We start from the raw sequence: 17,658 nt of genomic DNA on the forward strand, positions 1-17,658 counted from the left end.
GTTATTATATAGGAGAAGGTGTTCCTGAAGTAAGTATACGTTACTACAAAAGAGGAGGTGTTCCTGAAGTAAGTATACGTTACTACAATGGAGGAGGTGTTCCTGAAGTAAGTATGCGCTACTTATATTGGAGAAGGTGTTCCTGAAGTAGGTATCCGTTATTATATAGGAGGTGTTCCTCAAGTAAGTATCCGTTATTATATAGGAGAAGGTGTTCCTGAAGTAAGTATCCGTTACTACATAAGAGGAGGTGTTCCTGAAGTAGGTATCCTTTATTATATAGGAGGAGGTGTTCCTCAAGTAAGTATCCGTTATTATATAGGAGGAGGTGTTCCTGAAGTAAGTATCCGTTACTACATAAGAGAAGGTGTTCCTGAAGTAAGTATGCGTTACTACATAAGAGGAGGTGTTCCTCAAGTAAGTATCCGTTATTATATAGGAGGAGGTGTTCCTGAAGTAAGTATCCGTTACTACATAAGAGAAGGTGTTCCTGAAGTAAGCACCCGTTACTTCATTAGCGAAGGTGTTCCTGAAGTAAGTATCCGTTATTACATAGGAAGAAGTGTTCTTGAAGTGAGTATACGTTACTACATAAGAGGAGGTGTTCCTCAAGTAAGTATCCGTTATTATATAGGAGGAGGTGTTCCTGAAGTAAGTATCCGTTACTACATAAGAGAAGGTGTTCCTGAAGTAAGCATCCGTTACTTCATAAGAGAAGGTGTTCCTGAAGTAAGTATCCGTTAATATAACTGAGAGTTGTTTCTCAAGTAGGTTTTAGCAAGTTAGCAAAGGAGAAACGTAGCAAGAGACTGAGCAACATGAATGGAACATATGACATGTATAACAATGCTGACACAATAATAACTGTTCTAAACTATAACAATGTAGCACATAGCACATAATAACTATACATCAAGCTGGTACAACTAACCGATCAATGTACTAAACTGTGTCAATGTACTAAACTGTGTCAATGTACTAAACTGTGCCAATGTACTAAACTGTGTCAATGTACTAAACTATGTCAATGTACTAAACTGTGCACCCTACTGGCTAAACTAGAATGTGTATTCGACAGGGTCGGAGAAGGGGCCAGTAATGAAGACGATGACGAGGAGGAAGCCCTGGATAAATCTGAATCTGCCAATGGTATCGGGCATAACGATCACAAGCCTGTCGTCATCAACAACGCATTTCTTCTTGACGAAAAGAGGAAAGATAGCCCGAACGGAACAATGGACGTAACCACACAACCAGGGACGTCTACAGGTACGGCGTGCTGTTACTCGTGTTATAACACATGTACATGTTATTGCTGCTGTAATACTAAAGATACATCTATTACTACTTTTGTTATGGTAATTAGCCATTTTTGGCCCTTACAAATATGTGTATTAATTTGTATCTATAACTATAAGCACTGGTGTCATGGTAATGAAGTTGTATCTAAAAATATGAGCGGTGTTGCTATAGTAATGAACCTGTATATATTTGATTGTTATAATGATGCACCTACATTTGTAATTTTGAGCACTTTTATAATACGCATAAACTGATATCTAAGTCTTATCAACGTTATAAACTATAGTAAAATATCTTTACCTACAGTTGAGAGCAATGTACAAGAGTAATGAACGTTTATTTATGGTTTTCGGCACTTAGTAATGCAAAAGTAATAAAACGTTGACTCTGTATTAAATAAATGGCATTTTATAGTTTTAACCTTTGGCCCTGCTCTCGTGAATAATATTATGGTTATGGCCCATGTGCATTTATAGTTGTTATTGATGTTGTCATAGTAATAAACATTGCCAATAGTGAACAATTTCATGTACAATTAATGTACATCTGTATTTACAAATTAAATATAATCTATATTTATGAACGTTGCTAGTATGGTAACGAACCCTGCACATAGAAGTTGTTTTTCCTTAAGTTGATTACTATAAGTTATGTACCTGTCATAACAGTTTAGTCACCGGCGTATGTTTAGGGAAAAATGAAAAATANCCACCCCACACACACCCCCCCACACACACACTTTTGCAACCCTGGAAGTCTCAATCGTGTCTTTCCTGTTCTACATATGTTCCTGAGCACCCATTATTTACATAAGGCGTTAGCAGTTAGCCCCTAAACATTGTAGCGGTCATGTGAGAATTGTCATGATATTGTAAAGATAGATGTTACCTCATTCTTAAAACGTCACTGATTTTTATGAAGTCTGTCTAACGATTATAGTGGAAATTTACTCTCTTCCGCTTCCTTATTTACTTGATACATGCAATTCTATTTAAATGGAATTCAAATTGCATTTCGTTTTTAACAAGTGGGTGCACAGTTGCCTACACCTTACACATAATTGAATGAAATGCTGTTGATGTTATTCCGTCAAAGGTAACCAGCTATCTAAACATGGGCTATATGAATTTTCTTCAGGTTCACCGGGTTCAATGAAGAACACTGGTATAAAATGGGCAACCCAGCAGTTTTACGGTATGTTTGTGAAGAAGGCTATTCACAGCTGGAGAAATAGAGTTGTGTCTATAGTTCAGCTGTCCCTGCCCGTCGTGTTTGCAATCTTGGCGTTGACGGTAGACCAGACTGCGCCCACTAACGACGATGAGCCGCCTTTGATCCTAAGTCTGACCCAGTTTGGAACAGGTGCAATACCAATCTACACAGACGGAACATCACCGACAACGGCCTCAACCAGAATCGCAAACCTCTACAGTAGCTATCTGTCCTCCTTCTCCAAAGAAGACATTGGTACCACGCCATTCGATACATTCACGGTAGAAAAGGCGAACAGTATCGGCGTGGATACTTTTAGTAACACGTACATCGTTGGTGGCGACTTTGACCAGTCCAACACGTTTACAGCCTACTTCAATGGCGAGCCCTATCATGCACCAGCTATAGCCTTGAGCATTATGACAAACACCATGCTCCAAGAATTCGCGACTACAAGTGACTATATAACTACAACCAACCATCCCTTATCACTGACACTAGCAGAAAAAAATGAGAGCGTTGTTGTTACTGCTCTAGCAACAGGCTTTGTTGTTGCATTTCTTGTGTTGTTTGGAATGGCATTCTTGTCTACCAGTTTCATCATTTTCCTTATAAAGGAGCGCTCAACGGGAGCAAAACATTTACAGAAGGTTAGTGGTGTAGGCTCCTTCACCTTCTGGTTGTCGAACTATTTATGGGATATAATTAACTACCTGGTTCCCGTGCTGCTGATACTAATAGTTTTTGCAGCTTTCCAGACTCCTGCCTACGTCAACGACAATCGTCTCGGCATAGTTTTCTTGCTGTTCTTAATATACGGACTGTGCTGTCTACCATTCGTGTATCTGCTGCATTACCCGTTTAATGTTCCCTCTACAGGCATGGCTGCTATCACCATCATGAACATTTTATCAGGTGCGTGTACTATCCGCATATCAGTTTTACGTTCCTCTAGCAGAATAAAAGTTGAAAATTATGCCTGTTACTGCATGATATACATATTTTGTTTTATGTTTTCAAATTTTAAGAAAAAATATAAGGGTAATAATTTTTGGTTTTGTGCTTAAAGGATATACCATGTCTTAACTTTATATGCTATATATTTACTCTCAGTATTATATCAGAAATAAATTGTATAAAATAAATTACCTTACATGTTGCAACAGTAAATACATCTCGGTTTACCACGTAATTGTAGGTTTGGCTACGTTGCTGACAGTATTTGTACTACAAATACCTGCGTTGGGTGCGGAGAGTGTAGCGGACGGGCTGGACTGGTTCTTTACCATCCTGATTCCGCACTACTGTCTAGGCCAGGGCCTCAACAATATCTACAACAACTACGCCAACCTACAGACGTGTCTGGATATCAACTACGAGGTTTTGTGTACCTTTAATAACACGCTGCCCTGCTGCTCAGGTAACTCCACCCAGTCCTTCAGATCATGATCTGTACTCTTTACAAGATACTCTAGCTAGTTTTATACCTAGTGATTTTTACGCTTCACAAGGCACGCCTTTACCAACATTCTTACACCTACACATAATCACTCTTTATCAGCGGAACCTTCATAACACAGTCGTATACTTACATGTTATTACATATAATACCTCTATCCCCTACTGAAGTCATTCATCTCTATATGTCGTTATATTCCATACCATCAACGTACTTTCACCTTTGCACTTCACAGAAAAATTCACACACACATATATACCTGACATTTCATACCTATGATTAAGTAAAACATTGTATGGTAGGTAACAATGCTTAGGATCAGCCAGACGCATCCATAGTTCATATTGTTATGTAACTATTCGCTTGAGAACGAGGTTGACTACGAGAGTTCAAACATTGTGTTCTTTTATTGTAAATATTTATCCTTTCGACAAGAAACATAGTCAGAGTAAGAAGTATGTAAACATCATAATGTGCTCTAGCGCTTGGTGTTATTGTCTTACATATGCCTTCGACCAGAACAGTTATTTGCCACATTTCTGTTTAACTTACGCTTAAGATAGTACTTGCATTAAAATGTGGTTTATTTTGCAGGATGCACGAGCACTTGTTACGAATTCACTACCGACTACTTTGCTTGGAAGTCTCCGGGCATCCTCCGTTACATCATCTTCATGCTGCTTCAGACTTGTCTTTTTATAACTATCGTGCTCATGATAGAATATGGCGTTATCAACCGACTGGCTTACTTTGTTTCAAATCGGTCAAATGTGGTCAATCCGAACGAGGAAGAGCTAATTGACGGCAGCGATCCGGAGGATAGTGATGTTATGGAGGAACGAAAGAGGATCCGCGACACACCCTTGGAAACACTCATGGAAACCGACGCCCTTATCATAGACAATATAGCGAAGACATACGGCAGCTTACGGGCTGTAAAGGGCATCAGTGTGGGTGTGGGAACCCAGGAGTGTTTCGGTTTGCTAGGACAAAATGGCGCAGGGAAGACCACCACTTTTAAGATGATGACTGGTGATGTGTTTGTAAGCAACGGTAACGCGTATCTCAACAAGTATGATGTTAAACAACATTTGAACCAGGTAAGTCTTTAATACAAAGTGTGCTATCCTAATCTTCAAGAAATAATGAAATGCTGTGCTGAGTGTCTTCGGGATAGTATTTCAGTAAGATAGCACTCTAAAGTCGGCATCAGATACGCGTTATTGTAAGGAGGCAATACATCAACATACCCTGCCTCCAACACAAATACACTATACACACAAGCACGCAGATTTTACAAATAAGGAGACACGTCTTTAAATAGCCTAAGGACGTAACAAAATAAAATAAACCAACCATGAAATAATGGCGGATTTCCTACAGGATGTTATAGTGATTTAAAAAGATTATGTCAATATGTGATGTGATGCTGATTTGTTAAGTAAAAAACAATGTAGAACAAGATAAAGGTAAAACGTAAACGTTAAAAGGATCGGGGTAGTAAACCCCAAAACAGTTTTGTCTCTATGGGATAAGTGTTTGTATTATTTATAAAAGGTTGTAAGGCTCAATAAACGTTGCCATAAGATATCGAAATCAATCAAGCGAAACGGAAGGACAAACGTGAAACTGCTTTTATTGGCATAAACTCTTGTTCTTTCGAACAGCTGCATTCATTCTAAACACACCACAACAGCCTACTGACGTAATGGGTTCCCTAGCGCAAACGTGACAAGAAAAGAATATGAAACGATTTTAAAAGATAATACAATATACAAATTACAGATGGACAAAACCTCAAAAAGACAGTAGAAGGATAGGAAAACTTTTCATATCGCATATTCAACTATTGACAAATATTTTACTTTAATTTTACAGGTTCAGCAGAATCTCGGCTATTGTCCGCAGTTTGATGCCCTGATTGACCAGATGACTGGTCGAGAGACGCTGACCATGTACGCTAGACTCCGAGGGGTTCCAGAAGAACAAATCAAGACTACCGTCAATGATCTGATCGATACAATGATGCTTAGGAAGCACGCAGATAAAAGCTGTGAAGTTTACAGGTACGATAAAAACTCTCATGATTACATGTACGTTTGAAATATCTTTTTTACAGGTACGATTAACAATCATGATTACAGGTACGATAAAAACTCTCATGATTACAGTGACGATAAACATTCTCGTGATTACAGGTACGATAAACACTCTCATGATTACAGGTACGATAAACACTCTCATAATTACAGGTACGATAAACACTCTCATGATTACAGTAACGATAAACACTCTCATGATTACAGGTAAGATAAACACTTTCATGATTACAGTAACGATAAACACTCTCATGATTACAGTGACGATAAACATTCTCGTGATTACAGGTACGATAAACACTCTCATGATTACAGTAACGATAAACACTCTCATGATTACAGGTACGATAAACACTCTCATGATTACAGGTACGATAAACGCTCTCATGATTACAGTAACGATAAACACTCTCATGATTACAGGTACGATAAACACTCTCATGTTTACAGTAATGATAAACACTCTAATGATTACAGGTAAGATAAACGCTCTCATGATTACAGGTACGATAAACACTCTCATGATTACAGATACGATAAAAATTCTCGTGACTACAGGCACGTTAAAAACTCTCGTGATTACAGGTCCGTAAACAATTCACGATTACAGGTACGTTAAAACGCCCATGGTAACAGGTACGTTGAAAACTCCTGTTTACAGGTACGGTAAATACTCACGTTTACAGGAACGTTAAAACTCTCGTGATAACAGGTACGTTGAAAACTCACGTTTAGAGGTACGATAAATACTCACGTGTACAGGTACGATAAAAAACTGTCATGTTTACATGTTTTTGTTTTTTTGAGGTTTTTTGACTCTGTGCAATTAAGTCATATAACAGTAGGTTTTTATGCCAGGTTTCATTCTACACGGTATTTTGAAATATATAATGACATATCTGTTTAATATCTGCTAATAAAATATGTCAATGCCTTAAACACATATAACTTTGGGTTACGTGTCAAGTTTTATTCTACACGGGATTTTTAAATATCTAATGGCATAGTCTGCTAATAAACATGTCTATGCATTTAACACATATGCGATTATAAATTTGTTTTTTACACAAACAGAATTAAAACAAAACAAATTGCGAGCTTTCGTAACGTGCTTCCTTTGCCAGGCGAAGAGCACTAATGAGCAGACGATCGGTAGTATGGTCAACTACAACTGAAAACAACTCACCAAGCAACGAGGGAATGCAGTCAGCTGTCAAAATATTATCGAGATGCATATAATTTCAAAGTCTGATACACTTCAAATTGAAGTTTTATATGTTCACTTCATTCGTCATTCAAACTTCTTTCTGTTTTCACTTTTTGTCAAATAAATACGGTAATGTTGGCCGCCGGGTTCCATTATATGACCAAACTCCTTAATCGAACAGTGAATATAGGGTTACTTCTTTGAAATATAACAAACTTGAAGACGTTACATTGATGAATTAAGATAGTGACATTTTAGGTTGTAAAAAGTATTTGTGCACTTTTATTTGAAGATCATCCCCCTCTACCAAAAATATCTTTCGAGTGTAATGTCCTGTAAAGTTATACTGTTGGTGTAAAGTGTCTCTTGATCACTTACAGCGGGGGAAATAAAAGGAAGTTGAGTACAGCCATCGCTTTGATCGGAGATCCGCCATTTGTATTTCTGGATGAGCCCACGACAGGAATGGATCCTGGCGCTCGACGAAAGCTCTGGAATGTGCTCTCTGATGTCAGAGCAAGTGGAAGGACGCTAGTGATGACGTCACATAGGTAATACTTATATAAAATTTTATCTTTACATATTATTTGTACATATATATAGCGCTTTGCGTGTAAAATGTCAATCGGATGATTTTCTACAACAATTATAACTGAATATCATAAAACCATTTCATTAATTTCAGTATGGAGGAATGTGATGCACTTTGTACCAAGATTGTCATCATGGTCAATGGGAAATTTGTCTGTCTGGGAAGTCCACAGCACCTCAAGAACAAGTTTGGACAGGGTTACACGTTGATAATACGGATAAGCGGAAGTGCAGGAGAAGTGGTACCCTCTGACCCCATCAAAAACTACGTTATGGAAACGTTCCCCAAAGCAGAAGTGTTCGGGAATCACCAAGGCTACTTACATTTTCAAATTCCAGACGCTAACATCCCGTTGGCTAGAGTGTTTGAAGCTATGGAACAGGTGAAGGACCAGTTCGACATTGAAGACTATTCTGTGAACCAGACTACACTTGAGCAGGTGTTCCTCGGATTCACTAGGAACCAGTCAACACCGTCAAACAGCGGCAGAATGATTCGATGTTGTGGAATACGTTTTTGTTAAGTAGAAGACTCTATGTATAGATTTAAACAAACATGACTTATTTACATGATTGTGGCGTCTTATTTACACGATTGTGGCGTGTTGTCAGATACTTTGTTCGGAAACATTTATAAGTGTAGGAGGGATTCAGGTACCTGTAGAAAGTATGAATGTGTGCACGTGGAAAACTTGTAATGGCTGCTGAGGCGTATCAATGTTTAACTTTTAAAGTGACATTTGTCAAGTGTAGATGTGTACTACAGGACATGTATGTTACACATGTGATACTATTTCTATGATAAGTACTGATAAAGACGATGGTAGTACTATCAAACTAGAAACAGTTATCCAGCATGATGTTACTGCTCTTGTCGTTATCAGTATTCTATTGCTAGAAAATGATGTTCTTTGTTAACAATTTTACCTGGATCAATTTTCCCCGCGTTTCTGCGATATTTTGTGGTGCCCATACAGACGGTGGTCGCTGACAGTTGAAATTGATATGAGATTCAACAGCTACAAGATCATAAACTACATGTTTTTACTTCCTGTTTGACAACGGGAACAATCAATATTTATTGACGCTTAATAGTTAATTGTTTGTTTTAGTTTGAAGTGTGAGCTAAATGGAATGGAAATATTATGATGAATGGTTAACCAACAATTATTTTTCACGAAACATGAAATAAGTAAGATTTGTGTGTGACTATTTAGCTTGCACAGACCGGAAATTGTAGTCGCTTTCCAGTTGTAACATTTCGTCACCAGTATTATTTTCCCTTTAAATACCAAACTGCTTATTTTCTTATGAAGCCCTTTTTAATTGAAACATGACTTTCGTTTTGTAAGTGTCAATCGTTTACCATTACACGATAGGATAGACGCACACCACATGTGTTTTTAACACACGTAGATCCCGTTTAATGCAGTCAGCCTGTTTTATGGTCATGAATACTTTTAACGTTTTCCTGTATTTGTACAGTATTACATCGTGCGTTCTAATTAAGCCTCGAATTAGAAACTGCATCACGTGAAGTTCATATTATCTCAGTATGTTGCAGAATCGCTATGACAGCAAGACTCGTCTGTTACTGTATTTTGTTATGGGCATAATACTTTATAAAGTCTATATTTTTACTTATTATCAACTGTGATGATTGGTGTCATACACACCAGCTTGAAATACCTGTGATATTTCTCGTATTGTTCTTTTTAGAACCGTAGGTATATGGACTGGGACATTTACAAAGAGTTTTCCTTATAATCTATACTTATGGTTTATTTACATGTATTTACTTTACTTATTGTTTAAAGTATTATTAAGCCGACATGAAAATTATGATCGCGACAATAAAGATAGATATGAAAAGAGAAAGAGAGGTTTACAGAATATCGATGTTTTTTTTTTAAATATTTGACATGAAGGGCAAACTTCTGATTTTCTGTTATATTATTCCGTCCAATTAACTTAGCTGATATAAAAGTTTAAATGCATAAGTATGATTTTATCATACTTATCATTATTATCACGTATTGGGTAAGGAGGGAACATATACATATAAACAGTCCGTCCTGATGAAGCCCTAGTAGGCAGAAAGGCCTAGCGGTAGATCTTACATATCTATTATTTTATTCATATATATAGGAGTTATTATTGTGCAATTTGTACAACAAATGAACTTTATGTTTATCTTGTAACATAGACAGGTCCTGTACGGGCAGATATAGGTAGTCCCATAACAATTCCTGCAATCGGTTTTATGTCTTTTTTGCAAGAAGATTGCTGTGAAATTTAAATCAATTTAATCATGTCATTATTATGTTTAATTAAGTTGCTATAATATGATTATTTTTATGGTGTTTTATTTTGAAGAAAACTTCAATCATTTTAATGCATTTTACTTTTTGTAGAACGGATTTGAACATGATCTCTCAATTTAGCATTAAAACTAACATAACACCTATGTATAACGACCAATGCCAACAGATTTGTATTTGATTGAATTTACGAAACGTCTTGCCACTACAGTTGAACTGAATGGTGCAAATGTCACAATAGATCGTAAACTGACCAACACTATCAAACTAAGCCACATTCTGTTGCTGAAAATATATCTTTTCGATGAAAACAAAAATGATTTACCACTGATCATAGTGAGCACGTGTGTTTTTTTCAGAGCAGGTCTAAACTTAACATATATCCATGTAAGATCAAATGCGTCAGAGCAAAGAAAAATAATACTTCGAAGGGAAATGGGGATATGCCCTTATGTCTCCTTTTCATACCTTCATCATCATCCTTTGCCACTTCGAAAACTGGTTCCTTAGAAAGGACGGTTTAATGGTATATTTGGAAGATGATAGACATACAGCTGCTGTCCTCCATTCAATTGTCGATAACCCATACTCAATGTCCTCCAAAACTGTCCTCCGTCCCTTTCATAAAACAAAATCATAATTTATTTTCACCAAATACCATCTTTATGTAGGTATAGTCTTGAGTTTTATCTAAATTTCACCGTTATGCTCTTCATAGCTATCATCTTAATATCAAAGTTGTACCCTAATCTGCAATAATATAGCTAGTCACGTATCTAAATTCTACGACGATGCCTTTATCTGCGATTAAAAAACTACCATTAAATAACACATAGGTGTCCCTATCTGCAATAATTTGGATACCTTCGAAGTACTACGGTGGTGCACCTATCTGCGATAATATAGCTACCATCTAAATGTCACGGTGATGCCCTGATCTGCGATAGTCTACACATTGCTGCCGTCCAAATACCAAGTGTAGTATTTACAGTATATCCTGTGTAAGTTCGGGGATAGAACAGTGTGTTATGTGTGTGTGCATTTCTTCAATTTATTAACAAATGACAACTAGTCAAGATTTCAAAGGGCAACACTTCCACTCATGGTTAAAAGATCAGTTCTTTTTTAGGCATCTCGGGTGTGGAACAGCTTGCCAAATGATCTTCGGTTGGCTGAAATTACAAGTCGTTTGCCGGATAATCTGGCCAAGTCTGCTCATGTGCTGGGGAGAATGAGTTGTCCCCTTTGGGTATCAACATGTGATATGTACATTTTCCCCATTCACAGTGCATTTTACTAATTTAACATAACTTGTTTTTCCTTTAATACCACGTGTTTTATATAGCAGTGATCTGAAATGCATAATAGTATTGTGCATATATATTAACTGTTGTATGCTTTGATAATGTTTGTTTTATTTTTCATTTATATGTATGTTTGTCGCAAGAATCTACGGTGCTAATGTTGTCACGTGGTTTTCCTTTTTGCGACGTTATATACAATTACTTGACTCTTGACTCGACTCTTGGTCACTCATGGCTGGCACATTCTTTTGTATTATTCAAAGACATTAGATAAAATAATACTTTGAACTTCATATATATAAACATTCGAGTTTTTATTTATTTATAGAGCTTTTATTAAGATTAAGTGTAAAATCTGTATTTCTAAAGTGTATTTTATGCAGTTTATCGGGAGGTAGTAAGCTGTACTGGATTTTGCGTACAGCCATCATGGTCTAATGTTTGTCGAGTTGTGGATTGTTAGATATTAGAGATTTATTTGTTTGAAATTTTATTTATATCGTTCTAAATGTTATTGTTTTGTGATACTTACAATGTGTTTCTGTTAATAAATAATTTATTGAAAAAAACCTTGTTTTCGTGGAAACTTTACATTTTAGTAAATAAGGCTGGTATTGGGTATCCTCAGAATGAACACAGGAGAGAATTACCGTATGAAGTAATGATAAATATACAACTGTATAGATAACGATTTATTGATAATAAAAAAGAATGTCAAGTAGAGCAAAATACTCATACGCATATTTAACAATGATAGAAAAGTCGAAGTATACACCAAGTGGTAGTTTCAGTATCGACGATATCAATTCAAACCTTGTCAATGTATAAAGCAGGGACGGGAAGATGACTATAGGCCTCCATAGAATATAAAATTCAGAGAAGATCTGAATCCTGATTGAATAATACAACGCCAAATTTATCAACGTTTCGGTAAGATTACTTTTCAAGTCACGAATGAGAATAAAAGCAGACAGACGGAAATTCTCTTTTCAATTCCTCAGGAAAAAAAATCGGAAAATTGTTCTACCCTTCAACATCTCCTAGGTACATGTATCATAGAAGGATGGTCTATCGGAAAACTGGTAGCGGAGATTCAACGCACCGACAGCGGCAAATACGGACGAAAAAGAGCAACACGGAGAAAGAGGTATGAACAACAAAAAATAATTATATTGAGAACTATACCTAGACTGTCTTTAAGTATAGTCCTGAATAGATATACAACTGATATTTTAGTTCGGCAAATAGGCAGTGACGCATCATTTTTCCGAATATCGCAGACATATGGCAGATAATGACCATGCATGCATCATACAAAAAGGCCAATCCAGGATCGGAACAAAATAAAAAAAAAAACGTTGATCATCCCAGATATAAAAGGAATATCCAAAAATGTCTAGAGGATATATTGCGTAAGTGGCATAGCACCATCCATGAAGCCTCATACAAAACTTACCGGGTAAGTCATCAGAGCGTCACACATAAACACTTAACACGCTTTCCTATCTTAACTTTTCGACAATCGGGAAGCTACCAGCCATGCTGGGTCTTATGTCAATATGTCACGTAAGCTCAGCTTGTCCGTTTCGCCCGACTGGGTTAAAAGTATATACGGAATAAGTAAGAGAGTTGCAGAAAGTTCAGACTGGGAGAGAGAGAGGATTTTCCCGCCACTGAGATTACGAGAGCTGGATCATCTGTTGCCTGGGTGCTGCGTGTGCGCTATGCTGGATTTTGTGTGAATAGATTGCAACTTATATACATGTACTCGATGTTACCGTTGTTACCGCTCTATCACAACCTAGTTCGTAGGTTGTCTCAAAGCGGTTCACAATTTATTATCCGTGGTTATAGGGCCTTTCCAACCAGCCAATACCTTTCTCAACTCCCTGGGGAGCAAACAGCCGGAGCTGCCATTTCGGCGCTAACAGCTAGCATTCAAACAATTCTAGCACTGCCCAACCACGTACTCATTTACAACTGAGTAGACTGGAACAAGCAGAGTAAAGTATCTTGCTCAAAGATACAACAAAGTGCCGTGACGTGAATCGAACCAGCAAACCTTGTCACGAGCCGGCGTTCTACCACTAGACTACCGTGCCTAGGGCCCCTAGAAAATAAACCCAGTAGATTACTAACAATAAGCCTGCAGGATCTCATCGTTAGAAATACAAAGGATAGTCAATAGAAACAGCATCAAGTTATGGTTTGGCTTTTTAAACTTTTTTACTTACATGCATAGACCCTTCGGTCACGAGCCCGGTGTCCTACCACTAGACTACCGTGCCTCCTCTAATAAAGTGAAAAACTCAGAGACTGTGTTGATTTGTGTGCTGCTCGACTGTCCATTCTATCTTTAAAATTATTTGGGTATTATTGATTGTTTTCGACACCACGCGGACGATTACAAAGGGCTTCCGACGACGGCGACGAGCTGTACGCGACAATTGGTGGTAGCGATGTGATCAAATTGGGGTACTAACTACTCGTATTTAAGGCATATGAAACAATACTAAAACTTTCACAACCAGGAGTCTTTGATGGATTCAGAATTTGTTAAATTCACGTAACACCAGCAGACCCTGGGAGCGGAAATATCTCGCGACCAAAACTCCCCTAAAAAGGAGCTGGCAAGATTTGGGTGAAGATGACGAACATTCGACGTGTTCATGTGCGTGTCCTTTCTAGTGGTCCTAATATTAGGACTATCTATTGTGCTGGTGTATTGGAGCTTCACTTATATTGTACAGGCACCATACAGACATTCTATGCGAAGAGGACACATTGGTTAATTATGTGTGTGCTTGTGCTTATTAGCCCTAATTTCCTTACAAATGAGGAGATTGACGATTAACATCATATAAACGGCGATAACGATCATCAAGGCCAGTAATCGTCTATAGAGGAATGGCTGGACATTCTGTTGTGCCGTATGCTGACGAAGATGGGGCGGGGAACGCTCTGCGGTCGCGATCGGAACCTTTGTACACTAGTAGTACACGAAACCAGAGTGTCCGGTAAGGAGAACTTTTACAGGCCAGAATTCCGATACCTGGTCCGAATTTTTAGAATACTGTGAAAATATGGCTGTACTGCACAACTAGACTCTGATGAGGAAAAGACGAATGCTATGTTATGCCCATGTTCTTCCCTGGTTTATAAGAAGAAGTACTTGTTTGGCAGAAAAACTTGAGGAAAGATTCAGACACGCCGCCTTGAAGGAATATGTGACAGAAGAAAAGTGACGACGACGGCAAAATGAAGAATCGCTCAGGGAATTTGGTCAAGCCATAGAAGATTTCTACCGGTGGGATTATCAGGACAAACCTGGATAAGCGGAGGAACATCTATTACAGGCACTTTGAGATAAACGTAGTGAATCAGAGGAACATCGCTTCGCGGTGAAGAGGACCAAACCATATAATATGAATGAAGCGATTACTAATGTGATGCAGGAGGAATGTCTCCGTGTTAGAGAGAGGAAATTAAGGAAGGAAGCGAAACCAGGCGTAAGGCCTGTTTTGGGAGTTGACTCATAAGGAAACAGACGGAATATGGACAATATACGCCGAGGAGATATCCCGGATATAAAAGAAATGGACGACGGAAGACTTTCGGTAGGAGGGATTAAAACGACAGTCGACCGGACCGGAGGGACTTGGTCGGGTCGAATCAAAGAAGAAACCCATGAAATATGATGATCACGGTAAAATGATTAAGTAGGAAACGAAGGATCGGGTAAAAACAAACGGTATCGGGGAAATATACAGACCCCCTTGAGGGAAACTGGAAATAAATCCAGGTACAAAACGTACGCCAGAGCGTTCCAGAGCCCACACACTAATCTATAAAACAAACCTCTTGGACTTTATCGCCACTCGAAAGTCGAAACCAAGGGGCACTCGGCGTGATGCAATTGGCGAGAGTTCACATTCGGACATCGAGGATTTTACGTCACGGAGATTACTAGAGCTGGATCGTCTGTTGCCTGAGTAATGCGTGTGCGCTATGCTGGATTATGTGTGAATATATTGTAACTTGTATACATGCACTCGATGTTACCGTTCTTATATAATAAAGTTAAACACTGAGACTGTGTTGATTTGTGTATTGCTTGATTGCCCATATATTCTATCTTTAAAATTACTTGGGTATTGTTGAGGTTGTCCAACTCTACGTGGACGCTTACAGAGGACTTACGGCGACGGCGACGAGCTGTGTACGGGTGGTACGCGACTATACTATTCCTGTCGAGCGAAACGGGCAAGCTGAACTTACGTGATCTATTGACATAACATTCATTCATTCATTCTTTATTACCTTAAACCTTGCGGTTTATCAGTACAGTCCATATATACAGTGCAAATTATACAGTACATATATACATATATATAAGAGTACATAGAATACAAACTTCCGACCATGCATATACGATAAAATCACAGAGAAAGTGTAGAGAGTGATTCCTTTAATCTTAAACAGTATTGCATCTCCTTTTTTGACATTAGTTCAGATATTTGGCTAAATTAATAAGTTCTTTATTATTCCTTGTTGTCATCAAATCTAAAAGAATTGCCATACTAGGTTTTTTATGATAATATTTTTTAATGAAACGGTTTCTTAAATCTGTATAATGACTACATCTAATAATAAAATGATATTCGTCTTCAATATCACCAGTGTTACAATATATACAATTCTATCTTTTCTCTCTAAACCATAAAATCTACCCGTTTCAATATTCAACATAACAGGTATAAATGTTAATAACTTTCCTATTCTTCTCTCTTAGTATGCAGATGATACTTCGCTGATACTTGACGGGTCAGAAAAATCTTTACGGGAATCAATTTTGGAACTGAATTTATTTGCTCATATTTCTGGTTTAAAAATCAATACTAACAAAACTCAGGTAATATGGATAGGGAGTAAGAAATACAGCGATGACCCTTTTTTTACCAGAATTAGGTTTACAATGGGGTAGGGATTTTACACTTTTGGGGATAGACTTTAGCGTTAATTTACATGAAATACCTAAATTAAACTTTGACAAAACATCGATTAAACTTAAATCTCTAGTTAAGTCATGGAGTAGAAGACGATTAACTCCTATTGGGAAAATACATGTGATTACATCATTATTGATTTCACAATTTGATCACTTGTTCATTTCACTACCCAACCCAAGCATTACTTTTATTAATAAGTTAAATACTGTTATATATAACTTTCTTTGGAATGGCAAAACAGACAAAGTGAAAAGAAATGTTATAACTAAAGATTATTTTGAAGGGGGTCGGAAAATGGTCAACACCAAGTCTTTTATAGATGCTCTAAAACTAGGATGGTTAAAGAGATTTTTTCAAAGTACATGTTCTAAAAAGTGGCAAGTTATACTTATGAATATTATTAATGTTGATGTTATTATGAATTATGGAAATAATTACCTACGTATGTATCATAGGACATGCAAAAATATGTTTTGGTGTGATGTTTTCAAAGCTTGGGAAAGATTATTAAATTTTGATTTACCAAAGGGCAGACAACTCTCTATTCTGAAAACCCCCTTATGGCATAACCCACATATAACTATTGGTGGAAACTCTGAATTTTACAATAACTGGTATGCTAAGGGTGTTAGAGTGATAAATGATATGTTGAAAAATACAAATCCTGTTACTTTCTATTCCTACCATGAATGTACACAGAAATATAATATATATTTACAAACTTTCTTCACTTTCATGGTCTTGTCAAATCTGTTAAATAAATTATTGATACACAAAGGATTCAGGATATAAAACTTCTACTTCCTTTCATTCCTTTAAACATAGAACCATTTTTTTGATAAGACTCCAGGAACAAAATATTTATATAAAATCTTATCAAAGAATGATGAAATTCCAACAGGCAGGAAAAAATGGGCAGATCAATTTGACTTTGATAATTCTAATTGGGCAAATATTTTTTCTCAACCTTTCAAAATAACAAACGATTCAAAACTTTAGCGGTTTCAGTTTAGAATTTTACATAATATTTTAAAATTCACTACTTTTTAAGGCAAACATAGTTGTAAGTCCACTTTGTACCTTTTGTAAATCAGAGTCAGAAACCATAACTCACATATTTTGGGAATGTCAAAAAGTTCAAAATTTACTGCAGA

General features: G+C 37.2%; 1 protein-coding gene across 1 annotated transcript in view; it reads left to right on the top strand.

The window, feature by feature from the left end:
* The window catches only part of LOC110448848 (ATP-binding cassette sub-family A member 3-like), a 28,317-nt gene extending 16,282 nt beyond the window's left edge, over nucleotides 1–12,035 (top strand). The window contains exons 13-19 of the mRNA XM_021495319.1: nucleotides 1,079–1,269; nucleotides 2,440–3,429; nucleotides 3,713–3,934; nucleotides 4,568–5,073; nucleotides 5,852–6,039; nucleotides 7,660–7,830; nucleotides 7,965–12,035. Coding sequence (XP_021350994.1) covers nucleotides 1,079–1,269; nucleotides 2,440–3,429; nucleotides 3,713–3,934; nucleotides 4,568–5,073; nucleotides 5,852–6,039; nucleotides 7,660–7,830; nucleotides 7,965–8,394 — 2,698 coding nt within the window. The 3' untranslated portion in view covers nucleotides 8,395–12,035. The remainder of the gene's footprint in view (nucleotides 1–1,078; nucleotides 1,270–2,439; nucleotides 3,430–3,712; nucleotides 3,935–4,567; nucleotides 5,074–5,851; nucleotides 6,040–7,659; nucleotides 7,831–7,964) is intronic.
* Nucleotides 12,036–17,658: the final 5,623 nt, after the last annotated feature.

This window comes from Mizuhopecten yessoensis, unplaced genomic scaffold (genome assembly GCF_002113885.1).
Source record: "Mizuhopecten yessoensis strain PY_sf001 unplaced genomic scaffold, ASM211388v2 scaffold4359, whole genome shotgun sequence".
NCBI lineage: Eukaryota > Metazoa > Mollusca > Bivalvia > Pectinida > Pectinidae > Mizuhopecten > Mizuhopecten yessoensis.